Here is a 12,293-nt window from a genome sequence, read left to right as displayed (position 1 = left end):
ACCGAAGAGGAAAAGCTCTCATTTTCTTTACTGACTGATTTCTTTAATAAAGAATATAGTAAACTACACAGAGTCCCCAAGCTTGAAATGATAAATAAGTACATCAACGATATAAACATAAAAGCCCTTTTTTGTAGCGGTATGTTAAAACAACTGCCAGTTTTAGTTTGTGGTTTTGTTAAGCAACCGGGTGCGACTGTTCCAGAGTCAAAATACGAATTCTGCTTGTCAGAAAACATAAGTAATATATCTTATGAGACATCTGCATCAGGTCAGTGTATTAACGACCAGCAAGATAGATAAAATCCAAAGCAGACAATTCATGGAAGTGCGAGCGAGGAACCATGAAATCCCCACCATCATTTCACTGCAGCACGAGATGGCTTTCCTGTGAAGAAGAGACAAAAAGGATCTGACAATAACGTCTGATGAATATGCTTTTATTGTTTTGTTATCTCTGTTTCCAGCTTAGTAAGCAGATCACATCTTTGTTGTTTACTCCTGACGAGGTTCGGTGTTCAGAGACTTTTCCGTCGAGATTCACTAGAAATAACTCTTTCTGTCACGGAAACTGAAAATATCATGTGTCAGAGATCACAAGCTGCACATAAAACATGAAAAGGGGTGATTTAATCAGGGAAATGTAATTGTGGCATTTTATCAGCCACTCGCTCCCGATGTTACTGTTGGTTCCTGACGATAAAGCTACGCTGGGTAGAAGTAGCTTTGGTTGTAGAAAGGTGAGGTTTCACGTTACACTGTGCAACACACGTGACTCCGACTCTGTGCAAAGGTTTTTTCCAATTGTTTTACCTTTTTAACTGAAAGTATAAATGTTTATGCACCGTCATTCACCAACAATGACAAATGTTTATATGAATGCTCTGGTGCGGCAGCTTAATCCTGCTGGAGCAATCTGCTTTCAACTTCAGCCTGGACTTTCACATGGTCACAATTGCATTCGACAGACTTGGAAGGAAACAATGCAGTCTTTAATGGAGTCAGATGTGAATTGATTTGAGATCCAAATAAACAAGTTTAGTCTTGTCACGTCAGTACAATACAGATATGCATTTCTACCTTCGCTGTGTGTTGATAATCAGCAGATTCACACACATTTGCTGGTTAAACGCTTATAAATAAAGACAGAAGGTGTTCAGTGCAACAAATGACTGTGTAGAAGGAGAGCAGGGCTTGCAAGAAAAGTGAGGATAATGATTTCCTTTGTGTGCACGCTTTTCCATTTTCATAAAACAGATTTATTTTGATTATGGCAATGCAGAGGAAGAGAAAACTGGAAGTATCAATAAAACATCGGGAGATAGCAGAAAAAATTGGGGAGAAGAAAAACAGGCACTACTGATGTTTAACTTCCTGTCAGACTGCGGTAGCAAAGCCTATCCGATTGTTGTGACGGTCAAACTCAGTGTAGTAGCGGGCAATGAAGTTGGCCCCCAGGATCCAGATGGGACCTGTAGGGGGCGGCACATCCAAGCCCCTGAATGTGACGGTGCAGACGTCCCCCTCTATCTGTGATTGCTGGTGAACAATTATAATATGATTAGCAAAAACAGGATTAACATTCACAGACCTGAAAGAAATATCCAGGTAAATAAAAACTGCGATAACAAAACACTTTCACAGCAAACATTGGGCTTGAGCAGGTACAGACGATTTATCAGGAAAATGTGCTGAAAATATTAAAAATGAAAATACTTGCTAAGTACACATGTCCCCTTTCACTGAGTTTAATTGTGGAGCCCAGGATACTTATATTAGATTTTTATCTTGCGCCATTCACCAGGTCTAATGAGCCACATAACTGAAAACATCTGTGCGAGGTGCAGAGCATCTAAGGCTCATATTCTTTTAAGGTGATCATATGTTTTTTTTTGTTTTTTTTTTAAAGAACCCATCAATTGTAGCTATCCTATGAATATGCAGTAAAAGGTAAATTTGTCCGTATTGAATGTAGAAGAGTGTCAAGAAAAAATAAAGTGGCAATATCTAATGTGAAGAACGTGAAAATGCTACAGAGTTTTGTAACATTTCACCACTGCATCGTTCAATAAAAATGATTCAGTATTGGTCATGCTTACCCACAAGATGTAATCCTCCTGAGTGAGTGAGTACTCCTGACCTCCCAGATGGAAAGTGACACTGGGCAGCGTCTTGACAATGTCACAGTCGATTTTGTACTGATGAACAACACAGAGCAATTGAAAATGACGGGTACTGATTTTGCTTTTGCTGGGAACCATGTTGCATGTGTAAAAACTTACCCCACTTTCATCCAGCTGTGCTCCGATGGTTTTCATCAGCACAGACACAGAGGAGGCCGGGCCCGTGATGTAGGAGGAGCCAGTGTCGATTACAGCTGTGCAGCCCTCTGCACAAAACATCATCTCCGTCCCCACAGACACACTGACAGGATGAGAGGAGATGTCGAAAGTAAAACAATAAAACAGGCATTTCCGACAAACTCACGCACACACACACACACACACACTAAGTGAAGATCTTACCCTTTCATGGTGATTTCCCATTTGCCCATCTCCCTAGTGTGCATGTAGTTGAAGTTTCCTGTGTAGTAGTCTGGGTCTGTGCCGCCGAGGACAAGCTCTCCACCGGGGGAGTGTTTTGGGTCCCTGAAAACATTCAATAAATCACCCTTCAAGCCCACTTTTACTTTTGCTCATGCTCACTGTTGATTCTAAAGCTGTGACTTTCAAACAAAGGCTCAGACAACTCCCCTACTCCCCCTAAAGTCTATGTTTTCTCACCAATAACTTTTTATGTCTATTATTTCTTAAACGAAAACCCTCTTCTCTCATCTGGGATTCCATACAAAACAGAAACTAGAGGAGCAGAGTTGCCTCAGTTCAGCCCACCTGCTGTAGTAGACAGAGAAGACCTCCTCCTTGAGGACATGCTGAGACATGATGCGATCAAACACGGGCGTGATGCCATCGATGGCCGTGTTGGGGTAACCCATCCCCAGGACTCCGTCGAACTTGGCGAAGATGAAGGGCATGGCAGACAGAGAGGTGGCCTCAGCAAACACCTGCACCACAGGAATCCCTCCGACCTACAGGAGAGAAAGCAGCTGGGGTTCAAAAGTTTAACGATCAAGAAAAGTTCAATCATATCTGAAGAGGACCCGCCTCTGTTTCACAAGTCATCGATTTCAAACTCACCACAACCACGTCCTCGCTCAGGAATCCCCTGATATTTCCTGCGGCATACTGGATGGAAAATCCGGTTCCATTCTCAACATAGGTCCAGGACTTGGAGGCATCGTACTGGTTGTGAGTAACTAATAGTTCAAAATTCATTTTAGTCATAAAACCACCATATATATGGAAACTTTATTGACCAATGTCTTCTTCAACATCACATTTACATGAAAATAAAATCTTGTTTACTTTTTTATACCTGCATTAACAGATGCATTGACCACTTGAGGGCAGCAGAAACAAATTGTGAACACAACAATGCTGTAACTTAACACTAGTAACCTAACTTGCATATTGATTATAATAATAATAGGATTTATTTGTAAAGATATGTTTTAACAAAATTACAAAGTGCTTTACCGAAGGATAAAACACAAATCAAAAATCAAAACAAAGTAAAAGTAATTATGATTACAATTTATTGACTGATAAGTTATTCCAGAGTTTGGGGGCCTGTGCTATAATATCTTGATTATAGAGGACCAGAAGTAGATGTATTGATACACCAGCATTTTGGAAGAAGCACAATCATTCAGCTGGAGTCATGTCTTTGGCTCGTTAACAAATATAAGTCAAATTTTCCCTCTTTTTTTTTTGTTGCTGTTTTTGTTCTCTACTAAATCCTGAGGGAAACATCAGTGTCCAGTGGGTTTTGAGCTGAAAACAGCTGCCTGCTGTGGCTGAAACTTAATCTGTGAGCAGCAGTGAGCAGCAGAGACAGGAACCCGTGAGAGTAACATCAACATTATGATAACAAAACAACAACAAAATATTTATATTTATATATATATTCCAACTTCAGGTGATTTTTCCTGCTTGTGTGTTCAAATAGACACTTACAACAGGCAGTGGAGAAAGGCGAGCAGCTGTGCGATGGCACCCACAGGTTGGCTGAGCCTGTGTCAAATACTACGTTGAACAGCTGGGCCGGTGAGCCGATACTGATTTCCCCAAAGTATTGTGTCTGTTGGGAATAAACAGAAAAAAATAGTATGATATCATTTCTGACTTTCCTAAACCAATGAACTCTTAATGCTGTTTCTTCAAAACCTCTTTTCACTCTGCGATAATGCACATGTGTAGCTTGAGGGTGTGTAATAAGTCACTGAGGGAGTAACTGAATAGTTTGAAGCACTAATTCAAAGGCAGCCGGTTCTGCTGCTTTACTCTTTGAGAAGTTTTGAGTCCAATCCAAGAGAGCTGATGAATCCTCTTGGATGAGTCGCCACTTCAACCTTCAAAAACAAAGTCTGTTTTTGTCTTCAAGAGTAAAACCTCAAATCCAGCTGTTTTTGACTAGGCACAACTAGATTTCCTATTATCTGCGAGCCTCAGAATCTTCTAAGTTCAAAAACATTCACAATAAGTTTTAAATAAGACATGCAGCACGATTTAAAACACCCAAAAGTGTCTCACGTCCAAGTAGTTGGTTAGAGGTGTGGGAACAGTCCCGTTGTTGTCGCTGTCTACTGCGCTCTTCTGGGTCAGCTCAGTCAACACCTGCTCTGCAGAGATACCCATCTCCCACAGAGTCTCTCTGATGGACGGCAGCTTCTTCAGGGTGACTCTGGAGACGGGTGAGCAGCAGAACACATCTCAGGCAACTTTAACAAATTCCATCCCAAGGAGGAGCTGATTACTGAAGAAATGCTAAGTCGGATTTATACAGTATGTCTGGTCATCGTCTCAGTAAAGCATTTAATAAAGCACATAGTGCTTTTCTGTCAGTGCCTGGACGGAAAAATAAACCAAGACACATGTTTTGCCAACACTGAAAACATTAGCTTTATAATGAACCAATAAAACACACTTTCCAGTCCACAATTGTTTTGCTGTTTGCTTTTACTACATTGCTGTAGCATGTTTTCTCCTGAGCAAATGCAATTAAACAGTAAATCCTTCCAGGTATATATGTGTTCTGTCTTTAAGGTAAAGGTAAAAGCATTTCTTACCTTCTTAAAGCTCGGCTTGTGGTCACGGTCAATGATACAGCAACCAAACACATCCAGTAATTCAGCAGTGCCATGGTATCGGTGTAGGCTCAAGATTACAGCTCAGAGATAAACGCTGTATATGCTCCGTTGATTATTTAATGGTAGTTAATGAAAGCTGCTACTTTCTGTCTGTGCTGCCTGGCCCCTCCACCCTTTTTTATATCATGTCCTCTTCACCATGCTGTCCCCATGGGCCACTGACTCTGGCTGGGAGCAAGCCTGGAGGTGATCACTTGAAAACAACCTCGGCTCCCCGCCACCCACCCACCCCTCTAACCCTCTGCCTTGGTCACACAACCCCTACTGTGATAAACAGAGCCCAGTGAGAGGTCTGAACTTTGACCCCTGGAACACCGAGGTGACAGAAAGCAGGGGTGCAGGGCTCCTGAGATTGCTGACGTTGGTAGGCGGGACACCTTGTCCACGGTGCTGTGAGAACCTTTGGAGCTGGGGAATGAAAGATGCTCTGAGCTGTCTGGGAAGATTAGCTGGATGTTTACTGAACTCAGTTACACGTCATTTCAGAGCCCGGCTGCTGGTGCGGGTCCTGCCTCACAAACATGTACTTTAAGACTTCATTTCTTTTTATACATAAAATGAAAAACATTTTCAAATGTTGACGGTTGTTACCGATTTTTTACCGATTTTACTGTTGATAACATTCAGTTTATCGTTTCTTATCTCTTTTTCCCACAGTCAATAATTACCTTCCCATCAAGGAGGTTATGTTTTCATTGCTGTCTGTCTGTTTGCCTTACTTGCCTCCTTCCTTTTTTTCTGTCTGTCTGTCTCTCTGTCTGTCTGTCTGTCTGTCTGTCTGTCTGTCTGTCTACTGAATCGCTTTCCATCTTTCCAGGAAGATGTGGGGTGTGACCCAAGAAGGAACCCATAAAATTTTGCAGCAGATGCGGATAAAAACAAGGATCAGAAAATGTTTGTTTTAGGTCTCTCTGCGAGGTATGTGCACCCTGTGAGCGTCCCTTTACTTTTCCTGTAGAACATACAGGTTTTTACAACTCTCTGTTTACTCTACTTTGTCTGAAGACTCCTCATGTGAAATTCACAGCAGCTCCTGCATCACTTTAGGATTCATTTTCATATAAACAGGCATAGAGGGAAGAAAAATACACATCTGTAGGCTCAGTTCAAGGTCTTGGAGATCTTTGGAGGGAGACGGGGGCCCTGGACACAGGAGATTGGCCGTTTGTATTTCCACATTCTATCTCTCGCTGCAACGCTCCGAATCGACGAGGCCGAACATCCAATCGTCCTCGGTTAGTTCTCACCGCTTTTCAAACTGCAGGGAGTATTGCCCCAGTATCTGACCTGTCAGACTGGGATCGTACTTAATTGCGTCATAACTGTACCGACCACCCAGTCGAGCCAGGAAATATGTGGGGGTCTACATCAGGCACAACCTCAGACAACCATGGCAGAGGTCAGAGGTCAAACACTGAGATACCCCCTGTGGGCAGGGGTTCCAAAAAAATAATAGCGTGGTTCCACACAGCTTATAAAGGCAGTGATGACTTACAACAATACTGTGTTGCAGCAAGTAAGACAGGTAATTTAAGGTCTTTATGATTTAGATGTGGTAGTTATGTTTTTTTTATTGTGTGGAACTTTTCACATTGACTAGCTTCTTCTAATTGTTTTTTAACTACACTTTCCTTTAATGTGGAGTTAATCAGTATTTAAAGAGTGTATCAAATGACAGTTTGATTATATGAAAAGGCATCGCTCATAGTGATGAACCGTAAAAGCAAGTTACAGCTCATTAAACAACAATGTTATTGTTCTGGTTCCTCTAATCCTCTTAAAGTCACAAGCTCTAGCTGTTGTCAACAAACTATCCACTCGAGCACGTCTCCAAACAGCAGAAGGACACCCCCGTCTGTTTGATCAAGATTACAAAAGAACAGCAGAACGGATCTCTATTAAACTTAGTAGAAGGATGGGTCATGGGCTAAGGAAAAATACATCAATCTTTGACACGGATATGTACCAAGGAATTTTTATTTCTTTAACACCGAGATTCGGCTTTTAAAAATATTTTAATAGATTTTTCAGATCTTGATGAAAAAAAATCTGGCAGGTTTAGGAGACATAAAAAATAAATAAAAATACGGATTCCAGGGAATTTACACGTGGTTTCATATAGGGGCAGTATGACCTTAGTGGGGGTATGCGCTCTCATTGGTGCCACTATTAAATCATTTTTCTAACTGGTTCTGCAGGTTGTGGACAGGTTAGTGTGTTTTCACTCAAAGCAGCGTCCTGCTGCTGCTGGAAATGAGACGAGACAAGCAAATCAAACAGTGAGCTGCCTGAAGGTTGCTCAACAGCCCTTAGAAATACATTTTCATATGAGGATTAATCAGTAAGCGCGACTCCCATTACACAGTTATTTGATTCATGATGAGTCATTTTGCAATCTGATGATTATGAGGCGTTTATACCTGTCTTATCTGTTCTTCAATTAGCTCTTCTCTTTTGACAAGACCTTTAAGGGACAATCTCACAGACATCTGACCCTTGACCTGCTTGGCTTAATGGATACCCACAAGTCTCTTTCCCACACTGTCTTGTGAGACACATGCGTCACTCCTGACTGGCCTCCCACCTCTTCTGCTTGTCCATTCCAATGGCTGGCCTGGGAAATGTTAAACGGTCCCCTGGAAGATGATTTGTTTGAACTTTAATGTTTTTCAGTGTCATTCATATTGCCTTGAAGGCCCACTCGTCAAGTTAATGGTCATCGGCCACTATGAAACTTTCTTAAGCAGAAAACAAATTACAGCCAAGAAACATGTATTTATGAACGATGAGGTTGTTGTAAAAGATGTAACAGATGTTCTGCTGACAGACACATATCAGAGGCAGAATTCAAGTAAGAGGATCTTGTCAGCTATCTATCATGATAAGAAAGATATCTGGCAGAGCAGTGGATGTTTGCAGGAAATGAGAGACAAGGGAAGTCATCACTCAGGCAAACAATCAAGTGTGACTCCAAAAACTCAACTCAACTCTTTAAAACCTGACCTGAGATGAGCCTGAAATGTTTGGCTTTCTGTTCGCTTACTTTCATTCTCCAGACAGTTGCTTCTTACAATGAAATGCTTGAAAAGCAGAGAACAGTTATTTGTTTTCACTAATTTTATGCTCAGTCATGTTTAAGAATGTGAAGCCAATGAGCTTCCAATTAGGAAGCACGGGACTGTGATTCCATCTGCAGGCAATATGTATGCAAAAACGTGGGACAGTCTTCTCAAGAGGTAAAACCAGGAATTTGAGACCAAACAAGGCAGTGAAATATGTTTGATTTAAACAGTATTGTAATTGTTTCAATAGGAATGTTTGGTTTTATTATTATCATTTATTTAGTTTTTCCCTTTTCCTTATTTTCCTCTTTGTTTCGCCTCTGGTTCCCTGTTGGGGAGTAAACATGCTGTATAACTTATGGCCAGCAGGTTGCAGCATTGGACTAAAAAACACAATGTGTGTGTGTGTTTTTTTGTTTCCTGTACTCATCACTTTGTGAGGACCGTTCAAAGCACAGCGCTTACAAAGTGAGGACATTTTAGGAAAGTGAGGGCATATCCTCACCTTTTCAATGGGCTGGGGTTAAGACTTGGTTTTAGGGTTAGGATTAGGATTAATTTTAGATTAGGGTTGGGGTAGGGGTAAGAGTTAGCATTCGGCATTTAGTTTGGATGGTTAAAATTAGGGTAAGGGGCCAGGTGATGCATTATGCCAATGAGTGTCCTCACTAAGATAGAATTACAAACGTGTGTGTTTGTGTGTCGGTCGGTCGGTCAGTCTGTGTGAGTGTCTGTATGAGAGTCTGTGTGTGTGTGAGAGAGAGAGAGAGAGAGAGAGAGAGAGAGAGAGAGAGAGAGAGAGAAAGAGAGAGGACGTCATATCTATCTGAAGAGTCAGAATAGAAAGTGGCACAGAAATAAATCCTGCTTAGTTGAAATATTAAGCCTGGGAGATATTAAAAGTAACAGACCATCTTATGCACATTTCCAGTATCATAAGTGTCCATTAAATGTTCAATAAAAAACTGTTGCCTATGCTTTTCTGTAAGAATGGTTACAATAGGAGTATCACAGCATAAATGTAAAACTGACATATATGTATTCATGTTAAAATGCACCAGGCTCCAACACCTCTTGGGATTCATGCCACGAGGAATTGAGGCTGTAATGAGAGCAAACTCACTATTAGTAAAGTGGACCTAATTCACTGCTCAGGGATAGAATGTGAAATCAAATATGTAGAAGCATAAAAGGTTTTCCTGAGTCATTTTACTGTCAGCATTAAGCCCATAATTAGAATTAGATCAATAAAAAAAAAAGTACATTAAGACTCAAGATTTAATGAATAAATAGGTGTTTTGCACTGCAGAACCTTTCTGTTGCTATATTAAAGCTCAGGGTAATAACATTAAACTGAACCTTTATGCACATGACCAGGATCCTGAGACTAAGACTTTTCTGTTGTGTGTTCAAATGTCTTCTGTCAAAAGGGCCTGTTTAATACTGACATATTTTCAAACAGGTAATTGGGCACAGTAAGAACAAATCAAGGAAGTGTGGAGGTACAAATTTGTGTGGTGTAATTCAGCCCTGGACTTCACTGCGGGGACCGGCCTGAAGGGGGGGGCTTGCTCAGGTTGGGTCAGGAGGTCAGAACAAATCGAAAGAAAACACGTGAACACTCTATGTGCAACGAATTAAGGTCAACTTGTGAATGTGTCAAAAACCTGACTCAGCCATATGTTTTCCAGTTCCGTTTCATGGTGAGTGTATCTGCGGCCTGTGTCTTATCTGGGAGAGATAACAATGTGAAAGTCTGTGGTTAGAGTCCTGTGAAGATGCACTTTGATTCTCAGGGAGTTCCCTGTTTTCAGACAAAAAACATCTGGCGAACACACGAGAAACCATGGCCACTGCACTTGTTTTTCTGCTCAGCGTCTGCCACACAGTAACGTGTGCCAATCCATCACCTGGACCCATGCATATTTAACAGCGAAAGCCTCGCAGTCACTCGTTAATGAACGTGTGGGTCATCTACTATTAACTAGCTCTGATGGGTTTGATTCAAGCGGGTGGGGGTATTTTAACTCCTTCCATACCATGGATTGTTATTGAGAGGTGTGTGTGAGTCTGAAGATAACATTCCCAGTTGAAATTTAAGGAACAAATTGGACACAGTTTGCAGGAAGCTTCGGTTTCTTTCCGTTTTCTAATCTTATTCTTTCAAATCAGAAATCTCGACTCCATTTAAAGAGTCCTCAAACTTGTTGTGTCAACCTCGATCACATGACAGGATTGTGCGCACAGGATATCCTCATTAAAAAAATGCATCCTCCTCTAATTGCCGAGTTTTGTGACTTCCTGGATAACACACACCCACCAAACATCCTCTTTGTGGTGAACACAATTATTGGCTGATTGATCTCTGAAGGAAAACAATGGAGATTTATACTTCAACTTGTATTGTTGTGATCTCTTTTGTCGTGTTATTCTTTGTTTGCTTTGTTTTTTAATAAGCACTTGTGCTCTGTATTGCATTACCCATTGTCTTTCCCAAAGCCTCAACCAAGCATGTTCTGAAAGGCCTGAAGCAACAACAGCATCTCTGTGAGGATTTTTTTGTTCATAACATTCAAAAAAATAACTGCTGGATGAATGAAATACAAACATAACTTTGTTAGATTTAGATCCTAAGTCAGGGGAAAATATAAATAAATAAACAGTGATGCCAAAGCCTGCCACCTGGTGTCTGGATGCTGTATAGGTCATAAATGAGCCCTCCTCCATGTTAATGGATTGGAAATAGACCAAATCTAAAAAGTAAAAAAGCAAGTCATATACATTTTTCTCAAAGATGGTTTCTGATATTTTAGATGGCTTGTTTGTTCAAGTGTTAATTTGTGATGGACCAGGATGGCTGGTGGAGAAAGAAAGATGAAGCGATAAAGATACAATTAAAAGAGATTGGAAAATGATAAAGATAAATAAAAAGATAATTCTGAGTCGGTCTAACATGTAGCCTATAAATAAACAGACAGATAAATAAATACATTATACACAATTCATTTTACCTTATCCAACTCAACAAAGCTAATTTGAATATTTCCTCGTCAATAACAAACATTGTTTGTTATGGGGGACAATATAAAGGTGGAATAAGTTCTGTATGTTGTGTAAGCTCTTGTATGAATACAGACATGATTACAGCATTATGAAGAAGACTCTCACATTAGCTGAGAGCAAACCCTCAAGATCAGTTGAAAAGAAATGATTCATATCAGTTCTGCTCCTCACATCTTTTGAGAGCTTTTCATCCTATAAAATGTTTGGTCTACTTTTAGCTCAAAGACTGTAACTTTGCTTTCAACCAGGTTTGCTGATTATTATTATAATTTTTTTCTCTTCTCGGACTTCTGTTGATGCAATTCAGCTTTTTATTGGTATTTTTCAGATTCTCTTTCTCCCTCTCCTAAATGAATGAATGTTTTTAGAAATAAAAATCACATAATTTGTCCCAAGTAGCCTGTTTTTACCTCCATACTGGTTTTGTTCCTAGCTGGAGCGCAGATGGAGTGCTTATGCTGATTATAACAGCTTAAATCTGCATAGGAAATGTTCATTATAATAAAATTGGAGAAACTTACAGAGAGAAATTTAAATCTTTTTGCCAGAAAGACTTGAGGGGTTTTCTTATTTGACATGGTGTCCGCTGAGATTTGTCACAGTTTACCCGATGGCCAGTCTGACTGCCTTGCACCCACAGTCGCCTGGCTGCAAAATTTCTCTGCACCGTCAACAAGAGATTATTTTCCTATATGCATTTCTAATCACATAGAGTTTTGTTTGTTTGTAACACTACTACTTTTACTTTATGGCTGTCTGACATAAACAATAATAGTTGACAAGTTGGATCCTGGATTTTATTGAAGGCAGTTGTTCCGTTATAAGCTGTTCAACACAAACATCATGTGTGAGGAAAGTGTGAGGAAATCCAAAGTCTTTTGGACTGAGTCTGTTCACTC

The 12,293-nt window shown here is 40.5% G+C and overlaps 1 protein-coding gene across 1 annotated transcript; it reads right to left on the bottom strand.

Annotated features, from left to right (window-relative positions):
* Positions 1-426: 426 nt before the first annotated feature.
* On the bottom strand, positions 427-5,483 carry ren (renin). Its single transcript, XM_053425783.1, has 9 exons — positions 5,189-5,483; positions 4,653-4,803; positions 4,077-4,200; positions 3,198-3,316; positions 2,892-3,088; positions 2,526-2,648; positions 2,283-2,424; positions 2,100-2,198; positions 427-1,539 (listed from the first exon to the last, which is right to left on the bottom strand). Exons 1-9 carry the CDS (start codon positions 5,260-5,262, stop codon positions 1,378-1,380), a joined length of 1,191 nt encoding a protein of 396 aa, XP_053281758.1. The 5' UTR covers positions 5,263-5,483; the 3' UTR covers positions 427-1,377.
* Between the last annotated feature and the right edge of the window lie 6,810 nt (positions 5,484-12,293).

Source organism: Pleuronectes platessa, chromosome 6, assembly GCF_947347685.1.
Source record: "Pleuronectes platessa chromosome 6, fPlePla1.1, whole genome shotgun sequence".
NCBI lineage: Eukaryota > Metazoa > Chordata > Actinopteri > Pleuronectiformes > Pleuronectidae > Pleuronectes > Pleuronectes platessa.
Note: the sequence above shows the minus strand (reverse complement) of the source record. Positions and strands in the feature narration are given on the sequence as shown.